Source organism: Sus scrofa, chromosome 6 (assembly GCF_054392235.1).
Source record: "Sus scrofa isolate SSC_HxYL_T2T_F1_AM1 chromosome 6, Sscrofa_HxYL_maternal_Yorkshire_Landrace_v2.0, whole genome shotgun sequence".
Classification (NCBI taxonomy): Eukaryota; Metazoa; Chordata; class Mammalia; order Artiodactyla; family Suidae; genus Sus; species Sus scrofa.
In genome coordinates this window covers 11,131,671-11,147,887 of record NC_139388.1, presented here as the reverse complement: position 1 = coordinate 11,147,887, position 16,217 = coordinate 11,131,671, and the positions used below count along the sequence as shown (strand labels likewise).

The following is a 16,217-nucleotide window of genomic DNA, read 5'->3' as shown; positions in this document are numbered from 1 at the left end:
TTGCACATTCACCATACTTTCAAGTCAAGTGGTTTCCCCACAACCCTGTTCTATCATTAAAGGGGTATAAAATTGCACAGTGTCACCAAACTCAGCACACGACCAAATGTAGTTCTCCTGACTTGCACTCATGCCGCCTGATCTTCTGCAAAGAATGGAATATACAAGGGGGAGTGTTGAAAAAGAGGAGGAAAGGGTATGATGAAGAGCTAAGTATGGGGGTCAAGCAGATCTAAAATCAAATTCTGATTCTGGCACTTACCAACTCTTGATCTTGACTCACTTGCTGGACAAGTTAGTCCACATCCCTCAGCCTTAAAATCCTCCTCTGTGAAATGGAGTAAGAGCAGTGCCTCCATCATGATGCTGTTGGGAGGATAAATGTTTCAAGCCTGCAAACCATGTGCACATAGCAGCCACTGCATCTCTGCCAGATGCCGTGACAACAATGCTAAAGAACAATAGCAACTTGGAGTTCCCGTCGTGGCTCAGCGGTTAACGAATCCGACTAGGAACCATGAGGTTGTGGGTTTGATCCCTGGCCTTGCTCAGTGGGTTAGCTGTGGTGTAGGTCGCAGACACGGCTTGGATCTGGTGTTGCTGTGGCTCTGGTGTAGGCTGACGGCTACGGTTTCAATTCAACCCCTAGCCTGGGAACCTCCATATGCCGGAGTGGCCGTAGAAAAGACAAAAAAAAAAAAAAAAAAAAAAGAACAATAGCAATTAGCAATGGGACATAAATATCACTACCAGTAGTAGTCCTATTAGTAGCAGCATTAAAATAGCAATAGCATAATAGTAGTGGCAGCACGTGTGCAGCAGTAGTAAGAGTCATTGTCGTCATAATCATAGTCATAGTAGCAGTAGTAATAGAAGCTGTCTAGAGCCACTTGAGACTCAATGATCTTCCCACAAAGTGATGAGGAAAGAGAAAGGGACATGACCATCCATCAACAAACATGAGCAAAGAGCACATGAAGGTAAACATTTCTCTGGGTTTGATGTGTTTGAAGTTACCGCTGAGATCACCTGATCAGAACAGATATCAGGGGAAGGAAAAAAAATACGTCTTATTTCAATAATCAGAAATCACTAATGAAAAAAGAAAGGCCCACCTCGTCACCTGATTCTTCCCAGGGCAGCTGGAAGCAGTGGCAGAAAAGACAACAGTCTGGGGCTCATCCACTCTGGCAACCGAGATGTCTTCTCTGTACCAACTGGGGAAGCTCTAGGCTACTGAGGCTGGTAAAAACTATGGTTCCAAACTCCATCTTCGCCTTTACTTTGCTTTCAGCCAATTTCTGAAAGCAAGTGGGGCCAAATAACTTTCCTTTATTTAATTTAAACTATAGTTGATTTACCATATTGTGTTAGTTTCAGGTGTTAAGCTTTGGATTCTTTTCCTTTATAAGTTATTAATAGGTTATGTTGAATATATGTCATTAGGTTACATATACATTATACATATGTTACTAGGTTATGTGTGTGTGTGTGTGTGTGTGTGTGTGTGTGTGTGTGTGTGTTACTAGGTTATATTGAATATAGTTCCATGTGCCATATAGTAAATCTTTGTGGCTTACCCATTTTATATTTAGTAGTATGTATCTATTAATCCCACACTCCTAATTTATTGCTCCCCCTCCTCTTTCCCTTTTGGTAATCATAAGCTTGTTTTCTATGTCTGTGAGTGTACTTCTAATTTGTAAATAGTTCATTTGTATCTTTTTTTTAATTCTACAGGTAAGTGATATCACATGATATTTGTCTAAGTCTGACTTACTCCACTTAGTATGATAATTTCTAGGTCCATCCATGTTGCTGCAAATGGTAATATTTCTTTCCTTTTTATGGCTGAGTAATATTCCTTTGTATATATGGACCACATCTCCTTTATCCATTCCTCTGTCAATAGACATTTAGGTCACTTCCATTTCTTGGCTATTGTGAATAGTGCTGCTGTAAACATAGGGGTGCATGTATCATTTGGAATTAGAGTTTTCATCTTTCCTGGATATATGTCCAGGAGTGGGATTGCTGGATCACATGAAGGAATCTCCACACTGCTCTCCATAGTGGATGTACCAATTTACATTGCTACCAACAGTGTAGGAGGGTTCCCCTTTCTCCACACATTCTCCAACATTTGCTGTTTTTAGAATTTTTGATGATGGCCATTCTGACCAATGCGGGGTGATACTTCATCATAGTTTTGATTTGCATTTCCCTAATGATTAAAAATATGGGGCATCTTTTCATGTGCCTGCTGTCAAATAAACATTCTTTACCTGAAAGTTTCTTCTTTTTAGAAGAAAGTTTAAAAAATAAGTTACAATTTTAGTGTCTAGGAAGTATCTCACCCCACGCTAAGCTGGGTACCTGCATTTGACATTGGCTATGACCTCAGAAGGGAAAAGGGCACCAGAGCCCAAAGAATTCAAGCAAGACAGCCACTATGAAAGAGCTGGAAATGAGTCCGTCCAGCTTGAAACCCTAGTCTTTTTCTTTCCTTTTTTGGGGGGAGGGTGGGCATGCCCATGGCATATGGAAGTACCCAGGCTAGGGGTCAAATCAGAGCTACAGCTGCCAGCTTATACCACAGCCACAGCAACGTGGGATCCAAGCCGTTTCTGCAACCTACACCACAGCTCATGGCGACACCGTATCCTTAACCCACTGAGAGAGGCCAGGGATCGAACCTGCATCCACATGGATACTAGTCAGGTTTGTTAACCACTGAGGCATGACAGGAACTCCAGATCCCAGTCCTTTTCATGCATCATGGCTGCTCACTGAAAATATGCCTTCAAAAGCTATTTGCCATTTAGAATAAGACATTTCGGTTAGGTCACTTCTGAATCAAATTTTAATTTGTGTTCAGCATTGTAGCCATTGGGTCCAATCTGTGTCTTCACCCTTACCACCGTAGTGTTGGATCTGCCTGAGTGCCTTCTCTAGCTGCTGAAGCCCACATTACCTGCCCACCTGCATACGCCCATTTGTAAGCACTGGATCCTCTCAGGGGCATCCATTAATCAATGACTGGGGAAAGTTGGGGAATAAAAGCTCAGCTGCCTCCATCTCAGGAGAGATGGTAGCAGCATTTGCTTTACGCTGACTTCCCGCGAGATTAAGATCGAGTGGTCGCAGGAGTTCCTGGCTTGTTAACACATGCTTTGTTAACTGTCTTCCCTTTCCTATCTCAACTATTCTCTCCCAGGTAAAATGCTTACACTCAAATCGTTGCTCCAAATGTGCTTTCAGGAGCATCAGAACACATTTGATGTATGTGCAAACTCTGTTCATAAATTCCAACTTACCATTTGCAGGATCACACCCATTTTTCCCAAACTCTTCTGTATTTTTTTAATTAGCTAAAATTATACCCAAGAAGTTGATGCTCAGAGTTAAATATAACCCATTATTGTCACCAAGTACATTAGTTTGAGAAAATACTTTAGATTGTGTTTGGGTTTTTGCAGCTTCAAAAATGTCTATCAATTTTTCCATTGTTTCAAGTAGAGCAACAGGATTAATTGTTACCAGGCTTCTAAAGAAAAAAGGAAAAATGAAGATCCAAAACATTTCATATGTAATACAAATCTGTGTTAGGGAAAAAAAGATCTCAGCTTTCTAACCATGTGTCAGAGTGAAAACCAACCACGCAAGCGAGACTATGTGGAAGATGAAGAAAAGTGACAGTGATGGGGGTGGGGGCAAAAAGCAGGGTATATTTACTTGAGGTTTTTTTTTGGGGGGGGTGTTATTCGTAGCTATTCAGGGGCAGGTAGATCCTTTACAGACAATAGCTTTTCAGGAGAATGTTCCTACTAAAACGAAGGAAAGAAAGGATGGGACGAGAACACACATTGTATATATGCCTATCAGGAAAAAAAACAGTCCCTTGGGTATTGTACATTTTCTCTTCTGTCAATCACTAGCTTATTAACAAAATTTTTATGAACATCATTATTATCATTTACAAGGGATGCAACAGCCTGATGGCTTCATATAGAGGATACATTTAGCAACGGGCAAAATGAGAGTTCAGAACACCAGTACAAAAGATGCTAAAGCCTGCTAGTATCAATGATATACTAGTACTTTAGCAAGCTTGCATGGAAATGACATCACGTCACAATCTGCAAAGACCTTTCATTAAGGCTGAGAAAGACAAAGGCAGCTCCTGACAGCTGGGGGTGGGGTGACACTATCAGCTACACCTTAGTGTCACTAAGAGCCTCCTGGCACCAGCAGCAGGTTGTGATAGGTACCTGTTGAGCACAAACAGGTTCAGAGAACACCAACATTGGGGAAAGGCCATTATGAAGATAAATACATGATCACTCCATAATCAGGGCTGAACAAAGATAAAAACAACTACACCCTCCAAACAAAAAATGATGATGATAATAATAATTAATAACAACATTCATTCATTAAAGAGACTGAATATCACCACTTCCTGGCAAATACAAGTGATTGCTCCTTCTCTGCAGTTACAGTTGAGCTTTGCTTCGCCCCACTGGTCTTCTAGATAACAATTGTCAAGACCTCTAGCCACAGAGTTATCTTTATATCCGGACATCCAATCCAGGGCAAAGCCCAGTTGTGAAGAAGGTTCTAGTTTCCTAGAACCCTCCCTACCATCAAATAACACATGCCTTCTAACATCTTACTGAGAAAGTACAATTTCTAATGATATGCATTCTACCTCATTATAGCAAGTTAATAAATCCTATGCTGTTCAACTATAGAGGTATGTCCGGCGTCTTTGGCCAAAGGACATTAAGAGTAGGTTCATTTATTCAACAAGCATTTTTGGAACCAGGTAGAGTGAATGATATATTTTTGTTTTCTCTGCAAAACTGACAATAAATCCTACCCTTGAAAGGTACTGCAATGCATTCTCTAAACTCACAGACAATTTTCAAAATGCAGATAGGAAATAGCAGTGATTTAATAACCCTTAGAACTCTCCTGAGTTCACACCAAAATGACAGTGAATGTTGCCTCTAAATATACTACCATGATATGGAAGAGAATGGAAGAGGAGTCTTCAGAAAAGACAGAAGGAAAGAAGAGGATGAGGGGTAATTATTGAGGAATACTGGGTACTCCTGAAAGTAAAGCCTGAAACATCAACTTGAGGTAGAATAAAATCTAGGGAGCAGCAGTGAGGGACCAGGAGGAGGGAGAGAAAGAGGAAAAGCCTGGAGTTCCCATCGTGGCACAGTGGTTAACGAAACCGACTAAGAACCATTAGGTTGCAGGTTCGATCCCTGGCCTTGCTCAGTGGGTTGACGATCCGGCATTGCTGTGAGCTGTGGTGTAGGTCACAGACGAGGCTCGGATCTAGCGTTGCTGTGGCCCTGGTGTAGGCCAGCAGCCTCAGCTCCGATTAGACCCCTAGCCTGGGAACCTCCATATGCCGCAGAAAGTGGCCCTAGAATAAGGCAAAAAGACAAAAAAAAAAAAAAAAAAAAAAGAAAGAAAGAAAGAGGAAAAGCCAATGTAAGGATCTGTTATCAGGTCTCTGATCACCCATAGGTGAAGCCCACCTATGCACAAACCCCATCTTGATATATAGAGCCCCGATCCAATATTAAATGCCAGTCATTAGATAGTGGGCAAAAGTGTCCAATATAAAAATGAGAGAAGACAAGATAAATAGAAACAGAAATGAGCCTGGAAGAAATAGAGGTAATGCAGGGAACAGAAGATAATTTAAAAAGCAAATTTTTATTAAGGTTTCAAAGAGATTAAAAAATTTATAATATCCATAAAACAAGCACAAAAAAGAGTACCCCAGAAAAGTCTGCAGAAAGGTTAAGGAAATCTTCAAGGAAACAAATTGAAAAGACAGAAAATGAGGTATATTTACTTACTGAGACATATGGGAGGACCAACATAGAAGTTAAAATATCTCATTTGTTTTTTAAAAAATGATAAAAAAATTATGTTTCTAAATTTCACCAAGATGTACCTAGGCATAAACATTTTAAAATTTTTCTACGGAAGACTATTAACAGAACTTCCTATCCAAAAACGTGTTAAAAATTAATCAACAAAATTAAAAGGTAAGCAAACAAGGAAATATGTTCATAAAAGTTTATAAGAAAAGCTCCAATATCCCAGAGGAAAAAATTATTAAAAATGTGGACATTTCACATAAGACATACAAGTTGCCAATAAGAAATAAAACTTTAAAGAACACCTCAAAACACAAGTAAAAAGTGACTAATGACATGAAAAGTGTCCAGCGCCAGCAGGAATTTTTAGAAAATGCAAATTGAAGTGAGACTTTCTTTTTTACTCATCAAATAAACTAAACTTAAAAGTCAAACAATTGTTGGAAAGGAAGAGCTGGAAAAGACACTCTGATTTCCTTCTCAGGGGAGTGTGCCTTGGTACAAATCATCTAGAAAATAATTTTATAATATGCATAAAATCCTTCCAAAAAGGTCCTTTGCTTTCCCAGTGACTTTTCCCAAATTCTTCCTAACAATATTAAACTCAATCTCTCTCTCTTTGCTTTGTAATAAAACATTCACACAGACCGAAAAGGAAAAAACTCAGAGACATATATAGAGACATGTTTATTATTTTGGCATAAACACTGAAAATAAGCTAGACATGGAACAAGTAGAGTTGTAATGTAAACACTGTGGCTCATTCATTCAAAGAGACATCGAAGAGGGTGTTTCAATCAAATGAAAAAGTATTGCTGATAAAAAAAAGTTGGATGATAAAAGCAGGCTTCAAACTAGTTTATACAATGGGATACCTATCAAATTGTATACATATAATAATGTATATTATATATATGATACATATGTATATAATATATGATACATATATATGGGGCATGGCAGAGGGAGACATAAATAGATAGATGAAAGCTAGACAGACAGACAGACAGACAGATATCCAGCAGGAGAGCAAGACTCTCATGTGTTAACAGTGAAAATTTCGGGTGGAGGATGGTTAATTTTTATTCTCCTCTTTAGACCCTTTGATTTTTTTCCCTTCCACCAGTTACAATGAATATACATCACTTTTTTTTTTTTTTTTTGGTCTTTTTAGGGCCACACCCGCAGCACATGGAAGTTCCCAGACTGAGGGTCAAATCAGAGCTGTAGCCACAGGCCTACGCCACAGTCACAGCAACGTGGGATCCGAGCCTCGTCTGCACCCTACACCACAGCTCTTGGTAACACCAAATCCTTAACCCCCCGGAGCGAGGCCAGGGACCGAACCCACATCCTCATGGACACTAGTGGGGTTTGTTACCATTGAGGCACGACAGGAACTCCCTATATATCACTTTTAAAATAAAACCAAATCAATGTTTCATCATTCCATTTGGGGGGATTTAACTGTTTAATTCTTAGAACATTTATTTTGGGGTTTTATTTTAAGATTTTGTGAAATGACCAACCCGTGAAGTCAACAGAGAAAACCCCTGGATCGGTTTCTGCCAGGTCTGAGGAGGAGGAAGAGTTAAGGGAGTAAAGCAAGTGAGAGGGGACTGCGTCTGAATGTGTAGGTTCCAGAGGGCGGGGGTGCGAGGATGGGGTTGGGAGCCCTCTGCTTCCATTCCAAGCCTGATGAAAGAAAGGGGTTCACAGGGGAACGACTCTGTGAGACCATCAATATGAGTGATCCCCCTCCCCCGACACCTGCTGCCAGAGGAAAGTTCAAGGGCGGTCTGCCAATTTTAATGGCTCCCCGGGTGGAAGCCCTCAGAGCTGGCTCGAACACATTAAGAAGTACCCTTTTTTAAAGAAAGAGAATAATACACTCAGGTCTCAATTTCATGCAATTTTATCCTTTTTAATAAGCAGTTAAATACATTTTACATCTGGTAATAAATTAATGGAGTTTTGCCCGTTGCTAAGGCTGTTCACAGAACTATCTTCACAGAGACTGAATTCGTCCAGGGGTTAAGATCACACACTTCCGAGTCACGGCCACCACCTCCTAGCTGTGTGGCCTCGGACAAGTTCCTTCACCCTCTCACGCCTGTTTCCTCATCTACAAAGTGGAGATAATAAAAGAACCTACCTCTCTGGCTTTCTCACGAGGAGTGTATAACTTAAAATACATCAGGTGCTTAGAACAGCGCCTGGAAAAAGAATATGCCCAGTGGAAATGTTTTCTATATTAAATAAAAATAAGTTGGAAACATTTCTTGGTCAGACCACGACTACTTATGTTTGCATTAGGAGACAGCTGTCTGCAGTTATTATCATAAAAAAGAAGGTATTTTCTCATTCAAACATGAAGAAATAAAAGGAAAACAGTGGCCAGCATCCCTTTTGCCTACCACGAGTTCCAAGGAACATAAAAAAACATGGTGACTTGGGGAACCCACTCAACAGAGTAGATGAGGCTGCTCCAGACAGGAAGCAGAGGGAAGGAGAGAGCTCAGAGAGAGTCCCCCAAACACAGACAGTGACAAAGGCTGGGAGGGCCAGCGAGTGCGGGGAAAAGAGCCCTGACTCTTGGAAGCATCCCTAGAAATTGGCAGGACCTCAGCTGGTACTGATGCAGAGCTGATGGGACGTAGCATCACTGGCCTCGAGGGCTGCAGTCCAGGCCATAGGTGCGGAGAGGTGAGTGGAGAAACCTAGATTGATGCCTGATACCAAAAACAAGGTGGAGCAGAAAGAGACAAGGAGCCACTTAAGGAGCACTTCCTTTGTCCCAGGGATTCTCCCAGCTCATGAATGGAGACCCTCGTTCCCATTTCAAAGATGAAAAAACCAAGAGATAACTTGTCCAGAGTCATACAGACCCGAATTTGAATCCTGGCCCTGAGATTTTTCTACCTGCCTCTGTACCTCCCACAGCTGCCCAGGACCCCTAAATCCTGGAGCTGGGGTACACATCAAGATGAGGCATGCCGTGACCTGCCTGCTGGGTCACCTGCAGGCTTTCTGAAGTTTAGCCAAACTCACTGCCTGATCCTCCCAGTCATACTTTGCAAGGGAGTCTATTCAAGGATTTAAGGCTCCTAGGGCATGAATTTTCAAGAAAAAGGAAGGATGCAAGCAGGATAGATAGTGCCCTAACACATCAGCCCTGTCTGGTGGAGGTCTTATCGATTGCTGGAATGGATACAGGTTGCAGCATAAAAGAGCCTGGGCTTGGATCCCAGGTAGAACTACCAACTCTATGGGGTCAGTGATTCAGGTCACTTATCTGAGCCTCCTTCACTTTCTCATAGTGTAATTATTATCATCCCCATTTCAAGTAATACCTCAGAGAGGGTTGAATACGACAATGGGGTGAGATGCTTAGCTTGGTGCTTCATTTAACACGGTGCCTTCCAGCTCCCCCTCAAATGTATATTCAAGTTTTCTTCTTCCCACCAAGAATAATACCCAGGAACCTAGACCTTAAGAGACACACCTCACTCCTTGAGGGGCTAGACCAAACTCAACGTCCTTCAGACACGATGAAACTAGGTGACCTCTTTAAGACCTCCCTAACCCCTCCCTGAAATTCCCAGTGATTATTTTAAATGACATCACGAGAAGAACGATGGGGCAGGAAGACAAAGAAAGTGCGTTTTCCTAACAGCTGGAAAAGAAAACAAAACGAAGAAAAATATTCCCCATGAAATTCTTAGAGCAAAAAAATATAAACCATGTTGTCTTTAACTGGGGTCAGAGAGTAAGTTCAAACTGTACCCGGGACGTATCTACCTTGCAATTGTTCAATAGCTTCGGCACAGACAGACAGTGTTAATCATTTTCTGATGGTTGCTCGGAGCTGTGGCTTTGGCGAGTGAGAAAAGACAAATTCCCAGAGCTGACGACTGAAAAGAAACACTGTACAATCATGGGAAATAAGTGGTGGTGGGGGGGAGACAGTCTTGGGCTGAGTTATTATATATCGCTGGTGAAGTCGTTCGAGGACTTTGCAGCTGTGAGCTGCTATGAGAGCGTCTGCACCAATATTCCCACAGGGGAGCCTCACGCACCATTGCAGTAGATCAGTCCAGGCAATGGCTAGGCCAGTGGTTCTCAACCAGGTGCAGTTTTGTTCCCCGGAGGACATTAGCAATGTCTAGAGAGACATTTTTGATTGTCCCGGGTTGGAGGGAAGTGCTACTGGCATCTAATGAGTAGAGACCAAAGATGCTGCTAAATTTCCCGTACTGCACAAGACAGCCCGCTCTCCTGTGCCCCTCCTCCGGGAAAGAATTTATCCAGTCCCAAGGAATTTATCAACAGGGCAGAGACCAGGGAACCCTGGTTCATCTCTCTGGGCAAGAGACAAGGTTTAACACTCAGACCCTGCATCTGATCCTGAATCCTCTCTTTCTTCTGATGACACTTCCCTACTCAAAGCCACAGGTATTCTCAGCCTCCAGCCTAGATTTCTTTCCTCTTTTCCCCCCTGATACTGAAAACATATCATTTGTCAAGTCCTGAACACAATGGACACTTTGGGAAGCGCTTCACAACACTTTCGAGTAGCCCCATTTCTCATGATGACTCCATGTGGAATGTGTGGTTAGGACCCCCATTTTACCCACCAAGAAACTTGGGGCTCAGGGGGTTACGTAAAATGCCCAACTGTGAAGTGGCAATGCCTGTATTCAAACCCAGGCCGGTGTGATTTCAAAGCATTAGCTCCTAACTGTTCAAGTCTACTTGTAGGCTTAACTTTACTTCCCAGGTAGACCCAGCAGGTCACTGAGTACCCCTGAGCTAGGATAGTGGAGACAATCAGAGTTTTATAAAGTTGCTTGAGTTGAAGATAATAAGACAAGAGTCCTTGAGAGTCTAAGCAGGTAACCCCTGGGCAGTTATACCCAGGAGTGTCTTAGAATTGAGTAGAAGTTGAACTAGCCGTCCCCAGATTTTCCCCTAGTTCTAAGTTCCTAGATTCTAGCCAAGCCTTAGCAATTCTTCAGGGCTTGACTCAAATCCTCCTCTCCCATGATTCCCTTCTATATCTCTTGCCCTCTAATCCACAGGTGGGCTCTTTCTGTGAAATCCTAGCATCTTCGTTTGTGTACCACACTCTAGTTAATTTCTCTTCTTTGTTCAATTCAACCTGACTCAACCTGATAGCATTTCACCATAAGTTTCCTGAAGGAGGAGTTCTCACATTAGTTTTTAGGGTCAGAACAGGTGATGCTATAGGCGTAAATACTTAATAAATACATCTTGAGTGAGGTGATTCCACAGGTAAGCAACAGAGGTCATAAAGCTTTGATTATGTCCTAAATGACTTCAAACATCTGATCTCATTTGATCCTCATGGTAACATGTTGAGTCAAGACCATGTTATCTGACTTTTCTGCCTTTCTCCTCCCACCCATCTGCATTATTTTGACGCTGTTTTAGCAGCTTTGTGTTCCCTTTTCCTACTATATGGTTGGGGCTTACTTTCTAGAACTTACTCTCTGCCTCTGATAAGTACTGATGTTGAACTCAATCCAGGGTTCTCAAACTTTGATTTTTTTTTTTTTTGTCTTTTCTAGGGCCACACCCACAGCATATGGAGGCTCCCAGGCTAGGGGTCTAATTGGAGCTGTAGCCACCAGGCTAAGCCACAGCCACAGCAACACAGGATCCGAGCCACGTCTGCGACCTACCCCACAGCTCACAGCAATGCCGGATCCTTAACGCACTGAGTGAGGCCAGGGATCAAACCCGCAACCTCACGGTTCCTAGTCGGATTCGTTAACCACAGAGCCATGATGGGAACTCCTAACTTTGATTTTCTTAAGACGATTCCTTCTTCAGACAAAATCTTACACAGCACCTTAAAATAATGAACAGAAGCAGAGCTGCCCTGGGGGAAGGGTAGCACGGTATATGTGGTTCCAAGAAGATGGACTGGGAGCCTGAGTTTGATCCACTGTAGTGTTTTCCATTATTACCGTTGCTCCTTTGTCTACATCAGCCATGCCACTGTTGGGTACCAGACATCTATAGGCAGCCCAACATGGCCGTAGCTGGCAGAAAAAGACATCCTTCTCAGGGGACTTCTCCACCAACTGCATGTTCGACCACTGGGAACCCTCACTTCTCTCAAAGTTAATTTCCAACCTCCAGGTATCACTTGGCCATCGTGCCCCATTCAAGGTTGATCCTCCACCAGACAGCAGCCTTGAAGGGAGATACAAGCCAAACTGGCTTGCCCATCTTATCTCTCATTGGCTTCTCCCGCCACCACTTCCTTCCCCTACTGCCACCCCTACCCTTTTCATGAGGAATTCTCACATTCTTTCTTGAGTATAGTCCATTCTGTGGTCCCCCAACCCTTGGATAACCTCCCTTCCTTGGAAAATCCAACTCTATAATATTTATAAGCACAGGCTTTCATGAGAAAAATCCCGTTAAGTCTCCCCATCAACTTTTCCAGATATGATGGTTTGGTTCATAAGGTGGAACAGAAACATTAGTCTCTTCTCACCTTCCTGCACTCAACCCTGACTGTAGGAAGAAAAAAACCTCACTCATCTCTTCACTCCATTATTGCCTCAGCGATTAATCAGAAAAAGTCTAATTTTCTTGAAACTCATTTTTTATCGTACTGGTTTTTCCATCCATCGCCCTTGCTATGCATTTCCAAGCTATCCACCAGGAACACAGAAAAAAAAAAAAAAAAAAACACATAGTGCACATGAAGGCCACTCCATCCTACCCATTCTCCCTAAAGTGCATGATCAGGTCACGTGGGACGAGATTAATGTGATTCTGAACTTGGAAACATGCTCTTTATGATTATTAATGAGGATGGCTTGGAAGGGAAAGGACTTTGCAAACGCAGCAGTTTAAAAACTGTATCTTCTACCTTGTTTATGAGGCACAAATCTATATATAATTCAGTTCCAGGGTGGAGATTTTCTGTTATTATGTGCCAAGGGTTATTTATCACAATTGCGAATCATTTCCCAGTACAAATTAGCCTCATCTTATCATCCAAATGGACTTCCCTTCCCCATCAGTCATGTCATGTTGAAATCTAAGGCCATAAAGTTGAAACCATGAAATAAGTCTTCCTTCAGAGGGCAGCATATGGCGTGTGTTGGTTGGGGTTTTTTAAAGCACCATCAAATTTACCACTGTCAAAGGCTAGCCTCCCAACTTCTTCTCAGCTGGTGACTCTGGTGTCTGAAGCTGATAGGAAATTATGCACTCAATAAAATATGAGATTGCGAGAGAGAGACAAAGCCAAAATAAGCAGTAGTCCACCAGAGGAGAACCCACTTTCAACAGCCTGGGTTTCACGTCTATCATGCTGATTGAAGCCATCCAGGGGTAAAAACATAGGCTTCGAGATACGTGAAACTTCAGGATGACAGCTAAGGCGCCCTACTCAAAATATAAGATGGATGTCCATGCATGAGGGTTGGACGCTCTAAATATGCGGAAAGTCTGGCAGGTTGGAATATTTGTGTGAAAGGAATATGAACTCTGATTAGTGAACTTCTGTGAGGGGGCACAAGCACATTTTTCTTTATGACACAAACTTTTTATTGACACTCATGAAGAAGCAAAAGACAGATTTAGAAAAATCAAAATGGGGACTTTTGTGCTTTCCTGGGGAAAATAAAACCAGATTTCAGGAAACCTCAATTTTCAAAAAAAATACATTGCTCTTTACAAAGCCAACACAAAAATGGGGCCACATTAAGTCCCATGACACAACGCAACTTTAGAAAACAGAAAAATCAAACAACACAGAAGCAAAAAAAAAAAAAAATTATCTCAAATCGTAAAAAGAAGGGATCCCAAAAATGCTATGCATTTTTCTCTAATAAGGATTCTATTTAGATGCGATCTGTCAAATATTTGGAGGTATGTGTCTGTTGTTTTTGCAAAGGAAAGTGTGGAGTGTTTCTTTTTGCTTCAGTGGAACAAATGTGTATGATCCTTCAAAATTGTTTTTCTGCCCCTCATCCACAAACAGGCTGTGGTTGCTAGGAGGCATTGTCGAACTCCACCAGGGGCACAACCACAGACTTTGTTATTAAGCACCATATTCCTGCTCAGAGAGGTGGACTGACTTGCTTAAGGTCACACAGCTAATGACTGAAACGAAAGGCACTCGCCTAGAAGCTAAGAGCCTTGGGTTCTAGCCCTGGAGCTGAGAGCTGATAAAGTCTGCACCTCAAAATAAAATCTCATGAGGTTTGTGCAATTTTTATCTTCAGAAGCAAGCATTTCATATTTTTCCTTGTCCCTTTATGTGTCTTCTGCACCCATGGAATCCCATAGATAGTTTGCCCATGAACTTGGACCACTGCTGTAGCATACTTACATCTGAAATCTTTCCTCCTCTGGTCAACCACCAAGCCCCTTGGATCCTTCAAGTGCCCTGCAAAATCTCTTATCCTCCCTTAATGTAATCTGTGATGAGGTGCAAGCCAGGACGCTACCTTCCCGTTTTGTGGATTAGCAGAGGGGCTCTAACAGAGAAGAACATGCCATCTGGGACCTGACTGGATGTGCTAGAGAGAATTCCAGCTGCAGAACATCTGCTCCACAGTGTCATGTTCTGCACATGTCCTCAACGGCCTCGCCTCCATCTTTGGGACTCAAATAAGACCTCCCAGTATAGCCACTGGCAGCCCAAGTGGGTGACTGACTGCTCCAGGATGAAACATTCCTCCACTCCATTTTAACTAGAAATGAGAGCCAGCCAAGCAGGCGGCCACCAACCTGGGGGCTCTGCCTCTATCACAAAGCCTCCTCCACCCAAGAGAAGACCCTCGGAAATGACCTAAGCTTTCCACCACCACACATGCTACTCCTTATAGCCGTCTGGGAGACACACCCATTTAAACAGTATTTTTTTACCTGCCGAGGATAACACGGTCTAATGGGAAGAGCTCTCGACTAAGTTTAGATGCAGGTTTCGATCTCGGCTACAACATGTGTGACAGAGTTTCTTGAAAGCATTTACCCTCTGAGTATCGTTTTCTCCTTCTCTAACATGGAATTAAAGATCCCTGTCAATTTCACAAAGTAGAGGTCAAGTGAGAAATTCAGTTAAATCGTGGATGGAAAAGCAAATCATAAACTCTTTTTTTTTTTTTTTTTAAATAGCAGCATGTGCAGCATATGTAAGTTCCCAGGCTAGGGGTGAATCAGAGCTGCAGCTGAGATTTACACTACAGCCACAGCAACATCAGATCTGAGCAGCATCTGCAACCTCCTCTGCAACTTATGGCAATACCAGATCCTTAACCCACTGAGCAAGGCTAGGGAGCGAACCCACACCTTCAGAGAGGCAATGTTGGATCCTTAACCCACTGAGCCACAATAGGTACTCTCATTAACCTTTTTTTTTTTTTTTTAATCTTTTTAAGGCCAAACCCGAGGCATATGGAGATTCCCAAGCTAAGGGTCAAACTGGAGCTACAGCTGCCAGCCTACGCCACAGCCACAGCAACTCAGGATCTGAGTAGCATCTGTGACCTACACCACAGCTCATGGCAACGCCGGATCCTTAACTCACTGAGCAAGGCCAGGGATCAAACCTGCATCCTCATGGATCCTAGTTGGGTTCGTCAACCACTGAGCCACGAAGGGAACTCCCTTTAATCCACGACCATTGATGGGAATGTATGAAAACTGTTGCTATGCATTCTCAGACTTATGAAATATACCAGCATAAGATAGTATCATTACTGATCAATACTGCAAAGACATACCTACCAGACATGGAGGCCTCGGGAGAAAAACATCAAGCAGCAAAATTGCGGTGGGAAAGGGAAAAGCAAGATCCGAGAGGAGGTGTTTCCTGGGTAAAGAGAAAACATAAAATACAAGGTCCATCACAAATGTGAGATATTGCCAAATGCTTTAAATGTAGCCATTTCTCTCAGCAAATAGTTGAGTCCCCACAGTATGCCCAATGCTGTACAGTACTGCATATGTTTCCAGTAAAAAGCCTCTAAGGTAGGAAGTATAGGTATTCTTATTTTGATGCCATAGAACACCGCTGAAGCTCTGAGAGGCCTACAACAGCCAGGTGACGGCAGTGACGAATTCATCATTCATTCATTCATTCATTCATTCAAAGATGTCTTGAACTTTCAAGGTAGGCTAAACACTATGTAATATATTACAGATAAAATATGCAAAAAGGGAGTTCCCGTTGTGGCGCAGTGGTTAATGAATCCGACTAGGAACCATGAGGTTGCGGGTTCGGTCCCTGCCCTTGCTCAGTGGGTTAATGATCTG

General features: G+C 42.5%; 1 protein-coding gene across 4 annotated transcripts in view; it reads right to left on the bottom strand.

Moving 5' to 3' along the window:
- Positions 1–16,217, bottom strand: part of ADAMTS18 (ADAM metallopeptidase with thrombospondin type 1 motif 18) — a 476,216-nt gene that overhangs the window by 264,519 nt on the left and 195,480 nt on the right. For all 4 annotated transcript variants that reach the window (XM_084959538.1, XM_084959530.1, XM_084959544.1 and 1 more), the window contains one exon: positions 15,690–15,774. Coding sequence is in view for 2 of the 4 variants with exons in the window: in XM_084959530.1 (XP_084815656.1) it covers positions 15,690–15,774 (85 nt within the window). In the remaining 2 variants the exon portion in view is untranslated. The remainder of the gene's footprint in view (positions 1–15,689; positions 15,775–16,217) is intronic.